We start from the raw sequence: 20225 nt of genomic DNA, 5'->3' as shown, positions 1-20225 counted from the left end.
CTGTCCAGTCGGACAAAAAATACTGTAAATGAACTGCCCGGGAATTTCGAAATGCCCATACTTTACCGCGTTATTGCGTGTGGAGTGGTGAACAAAGAACATCACTCGGTGTACAAAAAGGACGGGTCAGTAGCCAATCAGAGTGTGACGCTAGTCGATGTACTCCTCGGTGATCCGTCCATAGTGGATTTGAATGCAGTCGGAAAGAGTTATTGTCAGGGAGCATGACAAGAATACTAATGTCAGATTCATTTCAAAAAGTATATTCTTACATTGTTGGAAATTACCATGAGACTGTCCAGACTTTCTAAAAAAATTATTTTCCCGTTGTCTGCGGGTAGACTGTTTGGTAGAGGTTATGTATTCATATCTGGGTTGATGCGCTAAAGCCTCAGAGATTTATGATGAAATTTCGTAAGACTGGGGAGCCGTTTCTTCTTCGTTTATCGACTCTGGATTCACCTCGAATGAACAATTTTTTTCTCTCAATTTCCAGCCCCGGCCGGCTTAATTGGACGACGCCTCCGAATTTTTTTTTCTCGAGAAAATTTATGGATCTTTCAATTGGCCGTGCGGTCAACATAAGAAATGAAATTAACTTATTGTCGTTGGAAAAAATTTCCGATTTGGGAGTTCATCTCGACCTAAAAACCCGTTTCAGTTTACGAATCTCTGAAGAAATGCGGCATTCGAGCATTAAACTGCAGTAAAATGATGTTACATAAGGATATAAATTGATGCATCAATTGCGGTTATGTCGATGGAGAATCAGAAGGACGTAACGACCAGTGTTGAATGTGAAAAAAAATATCTCTGAATTTACGCGCCTTTGTTTATGGTTTTTCTCCACTTGAAATTTAATATTTCGGCGAGAAATTGTGCATTGTATTTGTACATAAGTTTACATATATACCTATATACCTATATTATATATAAATAAAAGTCTATGGCATGTCGTCATCGACTATTCAATTTCGTGCGATCAAATTGTGAATTAAAATTTTGAAATTCTATCGAATGTGATAAAAATCCCAGGGGATATTATTCTGTAACGTTAATATATTAATTATTTAATGAAGTACGCTTCATTAAAACTCTCAAAAATTGTCAACTAAACCACTTGTCTCATTGTGAAATTTATTTACATTTTTTTTGCGAGTTTAATTTATGTTTTTAGATTGTTTCAACAAGATATCGTTCCAGTTTTTGGTGGGAATTTTTTCGAGTTGACATATTTATTCTGTCAATTTTAATCAAGATCATCGTAACCCAATAAAAAAATGAAAAAATAAAAATCGTTGTGAGGCGTTTTTGATTGAACGAATTCTTCCCTTTCGACTATCAAATTTATTTCTGGGACTTAATTACTTTAATCAATTGTTTATCAATTATTCTTCCCCTTCATAAAGAGATCGTCTCGTTAATAAGAAAATAGTGCTGCAGTCACGGAGTGTTTAACATAAAAAAAATCATTAGAAAATTCCGTACGTAAAAGACGTTTTGTCCATTCATTATTCACAAGAAAGACTGAACAAGATGTTTACGTTGAAAAAACTACGCTAATGAGAGCATATCATTAGACCTCTTCCCCAAGGTAACTTCGTTCTCCACTCGACAATCGTAAAAACATAAACGTTAATGAGATATTTTTTGCCGTCATACCAGCCATTGTTCGGTGCACGCCGTCTGCTGCCACTGACCTTGATCCTTTGAAATTATTTCTCGCTGACTTTCCCGGAATTGCCGATACGATCCAACGACTCCCAATCCTCCAGTTGCAGTTTCTACTGATGACGAAAGCCAGTGAATCTGCCCGATGTTAATTAACAAACTCCCACACAGTTTAACCTGCAGGACTCCCGCTCTCCGTTACCTTCTGCGAGTAATCGATGAGACAATCCTTTGCTTCACCACCAATTTGCCATGAACCGAATGGCTAATCATAAATAATGCATCTGTTATGGGGAAAAACTCGGTGCAGGTTAATTAACCAATTTTCTCTGGTCGAACAACTAAGCGTGGTGAATTTTTAATTTTACATAAATTTCATGTACCCTAGGTAAATGGCATTGAGTAGAAAATTGAAGTATCGGCTGAGTTGAGAATCGTTTGAGGGGAAAATTGTGGATGAAATTCAGATAATTTTCAGTCTCTTTCCAGACACTTGTGTCTGCACAGTAGTTTTAGTGTCTTCAATTAAGATATGTGTTGTTAACATTCCATCTGTCTTGAGTGATTTTATGTTCTGAGTTTATGACATCCCATTTGTTTTTGTAAATACTTCAGTCGAATAGAAGTATTTTAATAATTCAAATTTACGTTTCCAATTTGTTTGCTTGGTTTTGAATTGATGCAAAGTTTTTCTCTTTTAAATTTTGTAACTTGACTTCTACAACAAATTTTGTAAATAGATGTAATTTTTCCGAATTTTTTGTGTCTTTGATATTTTACTGATTATTTTTCCCACCCAAATTTCAGCCAATAGAATTGCACCATTTGTTGATATTTTGTATAGCCTACCTCGAATATCAGCGATAATTTTTTGAATATTTTGGTAAACAAACGACACTTAACCAAATAAACCTCTTTTCATGTCATGGCACAATTCTCTTGGCCGAAATTTGGATAGGAAAAATAATCCCCTGAATACCACTCGAGCTTCAAAATTATAGAATATTTCCCTCTAGGTTCCCTGCATACAAATGAAGTCGTCAAGTTTTTCAGGAAAAATCACTCGTGCTTCGCACTCGTGATTTTTTAGCCTGAAAAACTTGACTCCTTCATTTGTTTGCAACGAATCTATCGGGAAATATTCGATAATTTTGAACCACTTGTGGTATTATATGTGAATAATTGTAAATTCTTTTTTTTTTTAAAGGATTTGATTTGCCAAAATTTTTTAATAAATTGCATAACTCGTTCTCACATCTCTCAATAATAACTCCCTGTCATATTTGGGAATGAAAATTGTGAAACTATAAATCTGAACAATTACAAAATTTCTGTACGTGCAACAAATAATAAAATTTTACTGCCTCCACATTCTCCCACATCTTCTCTGTCAATTTTTATGGCATTTGATTTTCCCCGCATGTCACATAGATAAATATTAGACAACATGCCAAAACCATTATATCGCGAACCGATACGTGTGTAAAATAAAAGTATCATATTTATCTCCCTCTCGATCTCACCGATCTATTTTTCCCCAGACATATTTCAATCCTGACTCGACGTTTCCAGAAATGGGATGTAAATCACAGATATGATGGGCCTCAATGAGGAACAGGAAAACAAAATTACTGAGCATAAATCATCATCAATGTTATTCTACGGGATATGCTGTGAGAGATCCTTGCAAAATGTTTAAAGTTAAAGGATTAAACATAAAAGTTGTCTTTGTACGATATGATTTTTTTCATTCTCGTGTTTCCACTTGAAATCGAAAAACATTTTTATGGATGAAAATTCTGAGAAGTTTGGGGTATGGTGTGTTTTGTTGGGTCTGACTAGAGGTGCATAATTGGGTCTAATTTGGGTCATCAGGCCCAGGGTGTCGTAGCCCTTTTGTCATTTTAGTTAGTTCGGTTCGGGAAACGAACCAGAGAGTTGATAGAGGCAAATGAAAGTACTTGGAATATTTAATTACAAGTTTTCAATCATTTAAAATCACCCCATGTCCAATAGGTCCTGTTAACAAAAACAGTGAACTCCCCCTATAATCGACAAAACTACACCGTAAAAAATAATTTCAGTATTCACACATATTTATCATACACATGTCTTCCAATTTTATTTTCCTTGTCATTGAACCTAAACTGATGCCAATGTTCCATAATTGTGTGTACCGAAGTGCATAATTTGAGAACGTAACTGAAAAATTGGCATGCTGTACACAAACAATGATGGAGACTCTAAATTTCTTCAACAAGTCCACTAATTCTCACATACTCTTCCGGAATATTCGATTTATATACTTTGAATGATCGCTGACCAATGGTATGGGACAAATGCATTAACAATGACGACCTAATGAAGAGGATCTGACTCACACGTTATACCAGAATTAGAGTACCACGGCGTATAATTATTGAACATCAGTTGAAAATTATTATCATGTATACAAATAGTTACGCTGAACCTCATTTCCACTGACAAGTCCCATAATTATCGCGCGTAGTATCTTAACATTTCACTCTCCGACTTTGAATTATCAATGGATAATAACAAAGGACATGCCCATTTGAAATAATTCCCGGAACAACAATAATGCAACAAAATATGAGTAGACGTGGCTCAATAATGCGTTCGCCAGGTCCTTGAAAAATTCATCCACCGGCTGTTAAAATTCATGCAGAAGATCAGAGTCAGGACGTGGTATAATTCTCGAGGACTCCAATGAAACAAACTTCCTCGACGTGTACTCTAAAATCACTCAGAATTTTTTCCAGTGTATGAGCCGAAGAAAATTCATGTCGCTCCCTGGGAAGATTGTCGCCCCAGCACTTTATCCCCAACATCTGATCAGTTTTCCAAATCTAAAAATAAAAGTAAAAATTAAAGAAACTAGGTGAAAGAGACTCGAAACTGTCCATATGAAACTGGATTTACCTCGAGTTTCGTGCTTTCCAAGTTCCTCATAACTCGCTCCTTTTGAGATTGTCCAGTGTGAAGTAACACCAGGCAATCCCCCTTCTGGCTCGTGTCACCTTATGTCAGGGATCAACATTGCGCACTATGGCGATATATCGCGACAGTATATTCCGTACGTGACTGATCAGCGGATTCACGAGGGAGACTGAGACCAGCCTCGCAATCACCGAAGAAGGAATAAAATCACATTCTCCAGGTGGTCCGCAAGTTTTATGGATTTACGTGTTGTTGTGTGATTTGTAACGGTCACCTCTTTGAAGTCACTGGCAATCTTAGTATGTATAACTCCTTTCTGCTGGATATATACATTGGAAGGGAAACGAGGAAGCCATGCGTGTTTATTTTCCAGAGAAAGGTACATAAACATCGCGTGCTGGAGGCGCGTGGCTGAGTTTGCCAACGAAAATGGTAACTGTTTCTCTTCTATTCCGTAATAAATAGTCCATCAACGATGATGTATCAATTAATGAGGGCATTGATGTACGTCGAGTGAAGAGGAAAAATTATTGTCTTCAGGTTAATGTTCCAAACTAAGTGATCCTTTGTTGAGTTACAATTCAATCGCTCAGGACGACAATTTCTGAGTCAATATTTGCGTGTGGTTATAAACATTTCAGGAGTATTAATTTGTTAGTGAGATTGATTGATTTTTACTTCCGAGTGAAAGCTTCGTATTTCAGTGATTTATCGATTGTGTAATTTTTACGACAAATGGTCTAGACAGAAAAAAAGGAAGTGGTAATTTATTCCCCCAAAGGATATGAATTATACGAGTATTTGTGAAAAGACACCCCTGATGGTTTCCCGATCTCGAAACTAAATATAGATCTTTGTACGATTTGTATTTCTTTCATTCTGGTGTTTCCACTTGAGACTGAAAAACATTTTATGGGTGAAAATTCAGAGAAGTTTGGGGCATGATGTGTATGCTTTGCTTTCTTGGGTCTAAACAGAGGTGCATGAGTGGGACCATTGTTAATGTCCAGTCATCATGCCCAGGGTATCGTGCCCTTTAGTCTCTTTAATCAGTTCTAAGGAAACGAACCAAAACGGTTGTCCCTTCCGAGCGTATAAAATAAAAGAGAATATACTAAATTATGGCATGAGGACGATAGGTGGAGGATTGCGAGGAGTGTGAAGTTGGCAGCACGAGACGCAGACCTGTCACACCGAGCGCTGCCAACTTCACACTCCTCACAATCCGACCCCATCGTCCTCATGCCATAATCTGTTTTTCGTTACAAAGACCTATGTCGAGTCAACGAAGGGACGCACGAAGAGGAGGGGGGAGGGGGGAATCTTAATCGAAATACTAAAAGATGAATAATGCTTTAAATAATGAATAACGCTCAACTGTCATGTCACTCCGAAGTTACGACGGTCTCCGTTAGAGGCGTAGTAGGTGGCGTTTGGCGGAGGGTAGGTAAGCACCTCGGCTTCTAGGAGCTGTAATGTACCTCGGTGGAGTCCTGTCTTATAATATTTAACCTATCGTCCTCAAACCAGTCGGGTAGAAAGCGCTTTCCTCGTCTCAGTAACGAAAAATAATATTCGAAGGTTTAGAATAATTAAAGTCGTTCCATTTCTAATAGTCTTTGGTTTGAGTTTGATAATGGAACAAAATAAATTAACTGACCCATTGCCCGATAAACAATTTGTGGTAAATTGTAAAAATATTGCTGACAGCTCTACTTGATTATTGAATAAATCCATTTGTGTCCACATAATTACACAAATTTTCGTAATGAGGCCATCGAAGATCCGTCGCACATTCACCGGAGGAGAGACGTGATTTGTGATAGCCTCAAGTATTCTACAGGCCTGAAGAGCATGTAGAGTGACATGCAGTGGCTCTTCATCCTTACGGTGAAATAATGGAGTCGATGTGCAAATCCCTGAATATAAAAAGTCGTATTAAAAAGAGGAACATATTAGTGATTCACTCCAATCATTATTTTACGTCCGGGATGTTTGCGCATGCGAGCACTGGCCTCGGTTGTTACTTACGAAATATATATTGCAGTTGTTGGCGCGATGCGAGAATTCCATCAACTGGACGAGGGCTTTTTCGTTGCATTGTAGTCCGGAATGAGTGTCTGGCTGGTGGATCTTGTTACGATAATTTTCGTGGGCAATAATTCATTTGTGAAATCGGCAACGGCAGTGGGGAAATTTTGACATGTGCATTTGTGATTAATTGATGAATTGAGCTGATTGTGGAAAGTTGATGATGAATAAATTTGAAAGTACAAGGGGTGAAGGCGAGGAGGGAGCGGGTGAATTAATTGGGTTTGCTGGTTTTGGAAAGGTGACAAGATACGAATGTCGAGAGATCTTTGAGATTTTACTTTGATTTATTCATGCGAAGAGGAATATTCAATAAAAATTACAGCCAGATAAGTGCAATTTAACCTTGAAACTGATGATCTTCAATAATTCTGAACGAACGATTTTTTTTATCAGTTTGGACCTTCAAGTCTTCGGTTAAGACTCAAAGGTTTTATGTTCAGTGTTTTTAATGTTAACACGTGATTTTTATTTGCCTTACACGCAGAAAAAAGGTTCTATAATCTCGGAGAAGTTCCCTCCAAAAATTAATGAGTCACTCACTAACGCCACCACCAGGTGGCGTCGTACAAGGTCATCCACACGAACTAAAAATCATCAGATATGAGCCACACGGATGGAGCAAGTGTGTGGTGGCCGATCATATTGAAAAGAGAAGAATGGAACGAATCAAAAATGAAGATCTATGAACAAAAATGAAACTTATGCATTTGTGAAATTTGCAATTGCAGACTGACAATCTGCATTCTACAATTTCTACCATTTTATTTTTATTTCATGGAAGTCGTTACTGAGTGAAGAACAGTTGATAATAATTTAATAAGTGACCCACGAAAATTGAAGAAAGACCCGCCCTTTTTTCGTCTCGAGTCTCCCAAAAATATGATTTTTTAAACTGTTTTCTATGGAGCCGAGAAAAGCCGAATCCAGAATCGTAAACTTTTGTAGGAATTCGTCTGAACTTGTTTGGCAGGATCTACTTAGCATAGGATATATTCCACTGTCCTTTGTCCCTTCGGTCAGTCCCATCTCTTGGTGACAAGGCCCACTAATAGTTAACAAATAACGTTTGGAGTATAAATAAATCGTTTTGTCGGTACAGAAGCGTCTGATATCACTGAAATATAACATTTTGCATTGACGTGTTGTAACTTTAGATCGACAAATCTATATTTATTGGGACTCAGTTTTTTCGTGAACACACAAATACTTTCACGATAATTAATTTAACATACTGTTCCCCGAAGGAATACTCGGGGTAAACCTCGAGCACTGAGACCGCGAGGTATTTTATAAGAAGCCTCAACCGTCTACATTTATAAAAACAAAAACAAATGCCGATATAAACCAACTTCACGGAACTTTCATCTTTAATACATAGCATCACCCGCTGCACGAGACATGAAAAGTTACAATTATTCAACTAAACATCTTGATGATTCAAGCCAACATACCACTGTACAGTTCTTTTCCCACTTCTATCCAAGTAAATACACACGTTATTTCCCCAGAGTAATTGCTCGCTCATTATCGGCTGTTCTCATACTAGAATAGAGTAAACGATACTCGATGAAAGTATTGTTTTTTTAGATTGTCGGAGATAGATGTAATGATAGAAACTCACTCAATTATGCTAATTAGTAATGACTCGGGTAATACCAACAATTTTTTCCAACATTTCTGTTATTTCAGTCGCGGTGTGGACTTTCTTTTTGTTCCCATTTACTATCCGGTAAATTGTTCCTCCGTGACTGTATCAATGACGCATGGTAATGATCAGATAACCGCACGCAGATGTTGATAAGAGGACTTTTTACACACAGAGGTATAAATAACCGGACATATTTCTGCCCGAAAAAATAAATGTGTACTTTTGCCAGTAAAAATTTGAAACTAAAATTAGGGCTAAGGAATTTAACCAGCTCTTCCCCGACGTCGATAATTTACCGACCGGGTGCGCTGCTTTCAAATATTTTCAGCTGCCAAATTTTCCAACTAAAATCCTTGAGTTTAATTTCTTGATTGAACTTGAACTCAGTGAGTTTGACTTCGAAAATAATTGATGAGTCTTCCGACTATTTTGGACTCTGCCATTGGCAGCCACCTCCGAGTGTTTACATAAGCATAAACAATGATTTCATAGGGAGAAAGAACAAATAGTTTTTTCATTTAGGCGATGAATATTTGTTTAGGCTTTGTGTTCAATTTTTAGTCTCGTCTAGAGATCTGTAGAGAACAGACGTTTCTTCTTCGTGCCATTTCGAAGGAAAAAAAAACTTGAAGTTAAATCCACTGCATTTTATATTCATTTATGTACCTCATATCCTCACCCCTGACATGCTCTATAGACGAGACGAAAAAGAAAAAAAAGTATATATTATATATTGTATATTATATATTATATATTATATATTGTATATTATATATTATATATTGTATATTATATATTAGATATTATATATTATATATAATATATTGTATATTATATATTATGTACTTTGATACGGTCCCAAAAAAATTATGGTTGCATGACTACTCCGGTAATACACTGAAAATTCAGCGGTGATAACAGGATGGGGCATCCGATGCTTGAATACACAGTCGTATCCCGATATGTATCGGAGACGACTTTCTCCAACATCCCGCCAGACCGGAATATCTTTCACCACTAGTATGGTTCCAACGTCGGGATTACTCATCGGGTCGCAACGGAGAATCCGAGAGTGCACACTCTCATCTTCAACTTTTTGTTTTCATTTGGGCCTCACTAATGAGCACATGGAATCCACAAGGACTAGCTATTCATCTTATTTGGAACCGAGAAAGCGTTCAGCAAATTAGTTAACAAATGGTAGTGGGATCTCATCATGTCGAGGCGACCTAATCGGGAAAATTAATCGTTGGAGGATTATTTAGATTCTCAGGTTTGTTCCCGATTTTATTGTTATTGGAAATGGGTTATTAGGAATAATAATATCCTGGAAATAATTGTAACTGTTTCTTTCTTTATTATTTAACTCAAATGATTGTGCTCGGAAGACACATCCGGTCTGTACCGATTTCTTAGAGGAACTGACTACATTTACAAAGGGAAACAACACCCTGGACCTTTTAGTCACGTGGTCTCAACGAGTCCTATTCATTCCACTTTGTCTACATACTTAAAATCAAACCTAAACATCATACCTCACACTTCTCAGAATTTCAACCCATAAAAATGTTTTTCAATTGAAGTATAAACACTCAGAAGAGAATAAGATTAACTTTTGTTTTCTATTTATTTCATGAAAAATCCAGCAATTGCAATTGTTTTCTAAAAGTTCGGTTTTAATGGCGTAATCGGGTGGGTTTGTAGATGAGGCCGTATTTCTCAGTTATTTCTTTTGTCAACTTTCAAGTGCAACATCATTCAGTAGAATTGTATTAGTTGATGGGCGATTAATAATTAATTCACTGCGTGTAAACAAATCGTTGTTGTCTTTATTGAATATGGGGTATATAAATGAATATAAAATGCAGTGGATTTAACTTCAAGTTTTTCTTCATTCGAAATGGCACGAAGAAGAATAGTCTGTTCTAAAAGAATATTCGTCACCTCAATGAAAGAATTCTTTGTTCTTTCTCCCTATGAAATCATTGTTTATGTTTATATAAACACTCGGGCGGCACTTCGGCCCCGTCCACGTTGATTCATTTTTGTAATTATTATTTCTCTTTTAATTAATTCTATGAACTTAACTTACTAATCCCACAGTCTTAATATCAAATTTTTGGTTGGTGAACGTTTGGGAAATTTACGTGGAAATCCTCCAGAATTCCAGAGATTACATTCCTCATCCGAATTTCAATTTAAGAATTTTCGAAACATCGTCCGGAATCAATCCGAAAAATCGACTTGACTCAAGTCGAAAAATCGGTGTCAACCACACCGAAAAATCGATTTAAATCAAACCCAAAAATGGGCATGAATCGAGCCAAAAAATCGATATAAATCGAACCGAAATATCGCCCCGATTTTCTGACTCCGGACGATCAATCGGTTTGACTCTGCCTGGATCCGATTCGATTTATTGCATCGCTTTAACTCAAAAGTTGATTTAGACCGATTTTCGGTTCGACTCAGTCCAACCCTTTCAAATGTAATTATAAATTACCTCGTCGTAATCAACAATCCGTTATACCAACAATAACTGAAAAACTCCAAGCCGGAACCGTCGTCCACTATCAGCCATCAGATCTCCCGAAGGAACAAAGGACTGCGATGGCGAGAAGGTGCTAATGAGCCTGAAGATCGATATCTGCGCGAGTATATCCGCGACCAGCAAACGAGGGAGGAAAGTCTTTCACCTCCCGCACATGAATACGAAATGAGTTACGATTGCATAAGACTCTTTCTCATACGGCCCTCGCCGATCTTCACTCGCATTTGCTTCCCAGATGACCGGCGTTAGCCCCTGACAATTCTCGCTTTCACTGTTCCCAGTGTTCGAAAATATTCGCTTTTCTTCACCAGCGTAATAAAAAAATTTCTGAAAAATTCATCCTGCCATAAATATAACAAAATTGCATTTTGCAACCTGTTAAAATAATACCTCGTGAAAGTCCGGTGCAGTCATTTTTTATCCCATTTGAGCACCTCATAAACTGCTTTTTTTAATTAAAAATTCGAACATCTTGTCGAAGAATGGAGGAATGAACGTGCAGTGGTTGTAAATAACACAACAAATCGTCAGTGTTGAGGGCATCATCGATGAGAAATATTTGATGCGATCTTGTGGATTGGATAATTGACATGATCGGCGTCGAATTAACACAACTCTGGTGTTGTCTACCCTCGATTCTCATGTACAACACGACATTTACGGTTTTTCCATCACTGCAACGTCCGACATCCGTGACTTTGCCAGAGGCGTATTTGTAACACTTTCGCGGGGATAAATAATTTCCATGGAGAATAATCGAACCGCTGAGACTGCAATTTGTTGCGATGGTATTAATTAGTTTTGTCAATGGACGATGATTCGTGAGATGTTGGGGTGATAAATGAATCGAACGGTCGATCAATCAAAAATTATTTGGTCGTCTGGTCCTGGTGTTGATGAATTCCTCAACCGGTAATTTATCGTTTGTTTTACATTTTTTACGTTACCATATCATTAATCCGCAAAGAGTTTGGATTTAAGAAACTGAAGAGACGGAAATGAGACCGCGAAAACACTAAATCCTTCAAGATTAAGTAATTTTTACAATACGATTTACGAGTCGTAATTCGATGCCTTAAAAGCTCAAGATATTTTTGCAAATGAGATTTATATAATTGTTAACATTGAAAAATGTTAATTCGAGCGACATTTCAATTTTCCAGTGATATTAGCCTCCAAAATCAAGTTTGAGCTCAGCTTGATCTCGAACACACTCAAACACCGGACAAAACGTGTAATGAAGTCTTTCTAATTTACGCAGTTAACCAGAAAATTATCTTAACAACCAACTTCGTAATCAATACTTACAACAAACTCCCAAAAAAAAATTTCCTTCTCCAATTATTTCGAACGGCCGAGAAATGAGTTTCTTCACTCGTCTCTCATAAAGTTCTCCAACTCGTAAAAACTAAATGCACATTCAATTCCCATTCGACAATTACCGCATCACAATAATTCTCCCCTTACTCCCGTGGTAAATATACAAAATAGAGAAATTGTTTTTCGCCGTATTGAAATTACGTAGTCATAGTGATAAAAAAAAAAACACGCGCCACACCAGAGACTAACGACCCGCTAACATTCATTTTTCGTTCCTTCAACAACATTCCACAGACTTCCTTCTGCAATTAACCGTGCGCAAAATTGTTATGTTCCAACAATAATAAAGTGGAAAAAAAAAAATGATGAATGTCTCGATGGGCGGAGAACAGTGAAAAAACGTACGCATCGCAGGATCATAATACGGCGCTTATGGTGCACTGTCTCCAGTCAGTCCAACTGTAAAAGAATATTGCATGTGTGTGTGAGATAATAGATATAGTTATATGAGTAATATGCATGCCAAGGCTCACGAGTCACGCTAGGTCACGTGACCCAAGTGACTCCTCCTTGGATGCTGCAATCCATAATTAGAACTTCACCTGTCTGCCTCAGACATCAGTCGGGAGGAATCACTTAACTGATATGAGAATTCATCGTCCGACATGAGAATGACCGAATCGCAATGGCTGGGCTTGAAGTTATGCCATAACTGAATTCCTTAATCTCTTTGTTGACATGTAGATTTGCAGTTAATAACCGCCTGGAACAGGTCACTCGTGATCAGGCATCAGTTAAGGAAGTTATGAAGACTCGAGTGCGGGGACGCCACCGCAAGGTGGCGCCAACGTCAACCGCCCAATGCATCACGGATCGCCTCTGACTCCATCATTAATAATAACTCCACACGTCAACGCAATAAAACTTTGATACGTGACCCTTGTGATCCTCTCATGTCTTACCTCATTACATATGCGAGTGATTCACCATTTCCCGGACATTGACCCTATTCAACTCTCAACCATCGTTACCAGCAACTGCATTATTCTTCAGTTCTTAATATTTTTCATCACCCTTTTTGTGCAAATAATCCCTCATGAATAATGTCTGCTCATGTCGAGATAATAAAATTGTAGTACGTGACCGTCGCGACTCCCGTGTTGATTCTGACCTCAACGTATGCGCGGATACATTGACCTGATTACTCTTGAACAATATATAGTCATAAATAAATATCTTCATTGATCTCCGGTGTCATGTTATGACATGAGCATTAAGGTTTATTGTCATTATAAATTATATTCATGAGTCATCGTCTCCGTCGGGCGCCGAAGTACTGGGACGCCACCGCCAGGAGGCGCCTCATCCAATCGCAGGACCACGGGCTCTTCATCTCATCAGTGATTTCTCTTCCATCATTCCAATAAAACTCTAGCTGTCTCATCTGGGAACGATCAACAAACCCCCCACCGATTATGAAAAATGTACTAGTCCGAGGATCCGTATCTAATTGACAGCCTCTGGCACGCAGCAAGAATCGCCATCGTCCTTGTACCAATAACAACGTTCCAGTTCACGACCTAATGCTGCGCCTAGATAATATAGGAAGGAAAAACCGTAACAAGGATTCATCGTCCTTGCGTCGTAGAGCACACCCACACGGTTTACCTTGTTAACGTCATGTACATTAGTTCCATTTGAGAAAGAGGTTTAATGAAAAGCATTCCTACTGATCTATCAGGTAGATAGCGAGGTATTGAGAGAACTGTCTGGATCGTAGAATTTTTTTTTATCGACGGGTGATTGACGCACCACGATATTGATTGAACTGATAGCGTTGGCGATCAGAACATCATCTCGGTACCAGGAAGTCGGGATTCGTCGTTCAGCATCCAGTGAAAGTCGCAATTATGGGGATAGAAATGGAGAATCACGTACCGGTGATCATCCCGGAAGCTCCGGTTCTGTTGATTCATGCGGTAGCTGAATGGCGGTCTGTTATCGCAGGGGGAGGCGATCAATGGAAGGTATTGAACTCATTTTATGGAGTGCCAACACCTGGCGTAAACAAATCAATTCATCTCGGGGTAAGAATTTATTGATAAGGGGAATCAACTCGTGTGGAAGTGGTTTCGAGTGGTAGGAATTTGAAATCAGCTGCTGATGTATAATTTACTAGGAATGAACGTCGTTTTTCGATTGATGGAAATGTGGAATGACAGTCAAAAACGTCTTTCACATGATCTAGTCATTAATGAATCGGTAAGAGGTCATTGATGAGGGTAGATAGGGAGCCAGATTGACGATCATCTCTTGGCGGGTTATTTTCGCGCGCTCGCCCAGTACAGGGACGCCTCCGCCAGGTGGCGCAGTAGCGCACTGTATCTTTGCATGCGCATGTTGACATGTTATTACAAATTAGTGAAATAGTATTTCTCGCTGTATCACGATATTTCGTCCACCTGATGTAAAATCCATCAATCTCAGGTGTAATTTGCCAATCGCTCCAGTCCTCTTACCAAATTAATTATTCAATCCCACAGCGAGAGAATCACTTAAATCGTGAGCTTCTCGCGTGATCTAAAATTAATATAATTGCTGAAATAAGAAAGGAGGTACATTCAGTTGTGATTGATATTAATGCACGATGTATTTCGCAATCATCAGCCACCCGATGGGAGATTAACTTTGGCGGACATGTTGTTCCATTTATTCTCTAACTTCAATATTTTTTTTTCATCATTTGCACGGACTTTCGCGATTCGGGTGTGATAAGGATGGGTAACGGACGCAGTGGTATCAACGGGACGAGTTGTAAATCCGGTGAGATCGTGAAAAACTGGTTTCCAAATGTGAACAGTGCGGTGATCAATGATAATTACAGTGTGCGGTCGTGAAAGTGCCATCGAACCCCAATGGGTTTGGCCTTTGGTGGGTTTGTGGTATGGGTTTACTATGGATACACGTGGTTACATTGTCAAGGCCAGTGCTGAATCGATCAGGAATGCAATCCGTCATTTTTGATCATGTGTTTACGAGACTATTTAGGTCATATCTTGCATATTTGCCGGTTTCGTATGATTTTTCGTAACTGATTTGTCCTTCATGGAGATGACGAAAATGAAAGAAGTATACTTAAATGTCATCCGTTGTGCCCCATCGCAGACGAATAATTCTTGGTGACCAGAATGAAGGATAGGATTGGGATATGGGTAAAAGTAGATAAATAAATGTAGCAACATAATGAATTACTTTAACTTGAACTCTTTGAACTCTTTATTATTGGCACGCACTCGTGTTCTCACATGAGGATGGGAGGATAAATAAATATCACAGCCAAATTATTGATATTATCTATGTGGAGAAACCTAAAATCCCAAACCTAGAAACCCAAAACAAATGCTGGTATGCAATTGCGAGGTATAGCATAGTCTAAAGCTTTACTTAGTGATGCTTAGGAGGCAACTTTTTATTTTTTTATTTTATATATTTTATTATATATTTTTTTATGTTATCTCTTATTTTTCTTATAATATAAGGTATTAACCAAAAACTGGGAAATGGGGCGTTGTAATTTTTGCACCTCAATTTATTGTTTTTGGAAAGATGATTTGAATTATTAATTAGTTTTTTTGTGAATCTTAAATCGCAAAATAACGAAATAATTATTAATAAATAAGAATTTTAATCTAGTCGAATCGATATTTCTTGAAAATCACTCATATCGAATATTATAAATTTTCTTCGATTATTCATCTGTATTTTTGTAAGTCAATGGTTCTCAAGATGCTTCTGCCTTCGGGAGAAAGTTCAATGATTGACATTCGACCGAAAACAGTATGTCAAGATGATTTTCGTAACATGCATTGAAGATTCAACGAAAGTTTGGCTTTGAATATTTTCTAGATGATAAGCCTTAAAAATTTTAACGTTTTTTTAACTCCTGTTTTTATGTATATGAAAGGTTTACACACGTAGGAAAAGTAATAGAAAACCTAACGCTTTCTCCCAAAAATTCTATTTACTTTTTATTGCAGCTTATAAAAATTCTCTTAGGAGAGATTCTGGAGAATTTTATTCAGAAATTCCATTAAATAGTTCATTAATATTTGATTAATCAAGAAGATTATCGTTTGTGTGTTTGTGGGTAGAAATACTTTTAAAAAATTTGCTTTTCATAAAAACATTCCATGATTGTAGATATAATTAATTACGCAATTTCCAATGTCTCTTCTAATAACTAAAATAATCCCCATTTACGTATTTAAAAAAATGTAGGAGGAATTCAAGTCTGAAATTATGTTGATTGCTCTGGAAGTCGTCACACCAATTAATATAATTCCCCAAGTATGAAAGTAAATTATTTATAAAATTCCCAGCGCAAGAAAACTGGAAAAAATCTCGAGGCTTTTCGTTAAATATTTTTTTTCAAAGTTGCATCGATAAAGAAGTCACAAGTAATGCGTCGGCTTTGCCGAGAAATAAATAATTGTACGGGATTGGAAGTCGACGACCATCCTCTCGATTTTATTCTACACACGAATAAAAGTTCGACCACGTGGATTTGAATGGCGGGCCTCAAGGTGTGGCAGTCGACTCCCACGATTCCCACAATAATATCACGATTCCCATGATTTGAATCTCAGCGTCCTTCGTATCTCCTTTATTACTTCTACGCAATCATTCCTCAATAATTCGAAATAACTCGATTTTTCAACCCACTTTAATTATATCATAATTGGGGCAATTAAGTTTTAATGGTAATTATTCATGCAAAAGAGTTTTCAGTTGTCGGAGGGGTTATTAAATCCCCGCGGAGTATGGAATTCTGTGTCATTGAATTATTATTCTATTAAAGAAAATAATAGACTGAATTAAAAATATAATTTTACTAATTAAATTGAATATTATTCTAATAAAAATTTACAGCGAATTTTCCAGTGGAAATTTCGTGCATTTGTTTGTCCATAACAAATATGATTGGCAAAATTATACTTTTTTTGCAGTGGAATTATCATATTGAATGTATTTTTAATCCTTCCCTTTATGCAATTTTATCTGGACTTCACGATTTTCAAATGTTTGAATCAATTTCAGTCATTGAATGACTAAAAATTATTAGGAACTAGTCATGATCGATATTTGTCCGCAGTAATTTTCACTTTTTCGAGGTCGGAAAAGGGCGAATGCTAATTCCCGAACGAGGAAAGGTCAACGCGAGTGGAGATTCGGGTCAGGGTACCCTGAGTTAGGATCAGAAAGTCATCCGACTGTGGTCAGGTATCATCTGATCAGGTCGGTTATCACCAGAAATTGATCGGACTTTGATCTTGGAAATTTATTCAAAAATAATGACAACAACAGTAACGAGATCGCGATCAGAACGTGATGGAGTGGACGTGGTGTCAGTCTGAAGTCGAACGGTCTGAAATGTCATTCGTTTTTGTCAATTGTCGATGAATTCTCAAACATTTGAATGAAAATTGAACATTATTTTGTTGTAAAAATATCGTGAATGGGCTGTGAACCATCAGACTTTATATTCGATGGAAAAAATCGAACTCCCGCGTCATTGATACCTGAAACCCCCTCACTCGGCCACGAGAATAATACGAATAATTAATTAGAATAATTAATTGGAATTTTTAATTAGAATAATAGGAATAATTAATGAAATTTAAAGTTTTTGGAATCACATGAGATACTTCAGGGATAAGTGATATCAAGTAATTATTCAAAACGACAGAATAATCCGGGACTACACTGGAAAAAATTCTGAGTAATTTTAGTGTACACGTCGAGGAAGTTTGTTTCATTGTAGTCCTCGAAAATTATACTACGTCCTGACTCTAATCTCCTGCATGAATTTTAACAGCCGGTGGATGAATTTTTCAAGGACCTGGCGAACGCATTATTGGGCTACGTCTACTCATATTTTGTTGCATTATTGTTGCTCCGGGAATTATTTCAAATGGGCATGTCCTTTGTTATTATCCACTGATAATTCAAAGTCGGAGAGTGAAATGTTAAGATACTGCGCGCGATAATTATGGGACTTGTCAGTGGAAATGAGGTTCAGCGTAACTATTTGTATACATGATAATAATTTTCAACTGATGTTCAATAATTATACGCCGTGGTACTCTAATTCTGGTACAACGTGTGAGTCAGATCCTCTTCATTAGGTCGTCATTTTTAATGCATTTGTCCCATACCATTGGTCAGCGATCATTCAAAGTATATAAATCGAATATTCCGGAAGAGTATGTGAGAATTAGTGGACTTGTTGAAGAAATTTAGAGTCTCCATCATTGTTTGTGTACAAAATGCCAATTTTTCAGTTACGTTCTCAAATTATGCACTTCGGTACACAACAATTATGGAACATTGGCATCAGTTTAGGTTCAATGACAAAGAAAATAAAATTGGAAGACATGTATATGATAAATATGTGTGAAAATTAGAGTTTTCTCCATCAAATGTCTCTTCTAGACACTAAAAAACATTCTAATAGATTCGAAAGTCTAGTTATTGCGAAGATGTCTATTAAGGCACATTCTCGCGTCTGACATGTTAAATCAAGTCATCTTGCACAACAATTCCCATCCATTTCACTATCATCACTCGCTAGTCATCTTCACGAAAAAATTCCGAAGCTCAAGAATAAATTCACCTCCTGAATTTTCCGACTCCAAGACCCCCCCCCCCCTTTGACGATTAAATCTTCACTTATCTCGTGATGTTAATCTAGAATAAGGAAGAGAGTCAGTATAAAGACGAGAAACGGTGAAACTCTTTCTCGAGTAACAAATTGGCAATTCATTGAGTCACCGGTCAACTCGAGATTAAAAGCAAATAATATTACAAAGCGGGAAATAAACAGTGAACGAATTTATCGGTTGGACACGCGGCATCAATTGACATTGTTTTTCATTGTTTTTTTTTTTTCTATCTAACGGGAGAGAAAGAGTTCTGCGAGAAATGGATATCTCGGAATTGATTTAAATCACTTCCTAGTGGGGACGAGAGGTGGATAGAGATCACTATGACAGAATTCATGAGAGAATTCACGTTTTATTCATCATTTCGAATGATTCTGTTGTAGAAAATCAATTAGAATTTCAAGAGACAGTAAAAAGAGAAAAGTGAGTAATCGGAGAGATCGAGAACTGCTTCCGAAGCGCTAGAAATGATAGAAATCGACATTATAATTAATCGATAATTTCAGAATTTGTTCTCAATAACAAATGTATTTGCATATAATATTTTCGGTTACTCACACTGAGAGAAAAATATTATTTTGCCAGTCATTTTTGTTCTGAATAAACAAATGCCCAAAATTTCCATTCGAAAATTCACTTAAAATTATTGTCAAAAAGATATTTAACTGGCAAAATTATATTTTTCTCTCGGTGCAGAGTAAAATTATTTCATGAGACTGAAGTGGTACAGAATTATGTGTGAATCTGTGTTGGGAATTAAAGAGAATTTGTTACAATTTGTTCTCCATTTTTTTTCGATTTTCCATTGCTGCGTTTGATGATTTTGATTATCATTTGGGGAAATGGTATTTTTCCCGCAGTAGATGATAAATGTTTGCTTCCGGGGGAACACTAATTTATTTCTCTCACTGAACGAGTATAGGGAGCTGGTTAACTACCTTGTGGATTCGCTGATGGAGCACGTAGCGGGGCATTACGGGTAGATGGAAATATGACTTCCTCGGGTTTTGTGGAACTTTCTTTGATTAGTGATTATAACAGAGTGATGGGGTTTTTAAGAAGGGAGGAAGGAAAGGCCATTCTCTTGTTGAATAATGAAGGAGTGGAAGTGATAGGAGCGGTGTTACCGAGAGAGACTAATTTTTCATAAGATTTTAATGGAATTTACACTGTTCTTACGTCGATCCTTCGGCGTTATTTATCAAGCGGAGTAAAAGTCGATAAAATTTAACGCAATATGTATTGATTACCTTTCTATAAC

General features: G+C 37.2%; 1 protein-coding gene and 1 long non-coding RNA gene across 4 annotated transcripts in view; one reads left to right on the top strand and one right to left on the bottom strand.

The window, feature by feature from the left end:
- Positions 1-20225, top strand: part of LOC135170689 (uncharacterized) — a 63828-nt gene that overhangs the window by 37447 nt on the left and 6156 nt on the right. The window contains exon 1 of one of the 3 annotated variants that reach the window (XM_064136731.1): positions 6727-6820. The exons of the other annotated variants lie outside the window; for them this stretch is intronic. Coding sequence (XP_063992801.1) covers positions 6742-6820 — 79 coding nt within the window. The 5' untranslated portion in view covers positions 6727-6741. Of the gene's footprint in view, positions 1-6726; positions 6821-20225 lie in introns of those variants that run through there. 3 annotated transcript variants of the gene reach the window in all.
- On the bottom strand, positions 10850-12464 carry LOC135170493 (uncharacterized). Its single transcript, XR_010300386.1, has 3 exons — positions 12231-12464; positions 11313-11692; positions 10850-11249 (listed from the first exon to the last, which is right to left on the bottom strand). It is a non-coding gene; the product is annotated as an uncharacterized LOC135170493 (long non-coding RNA).

This window comes from Diachasmimorpha longicaudata, chromosome 17, assembly GCF_034640455.1.
Source record: "Diachasmimorpha longicaudata isolate KC_UGA_2023 chromosome 17, iyDiaLong2, whole genome shotgun sequence".
Taxonomy (NCBI): Eukaryota; Metazoa; Arthropoda; class Insecta; order Hymenoptera; family Braconidae; genus Diachasmimorpha; species Diachasmimorpha longicaudata.
This window is presented reverse-complemented; position numbering and strand designations above follow the sequence as displayed.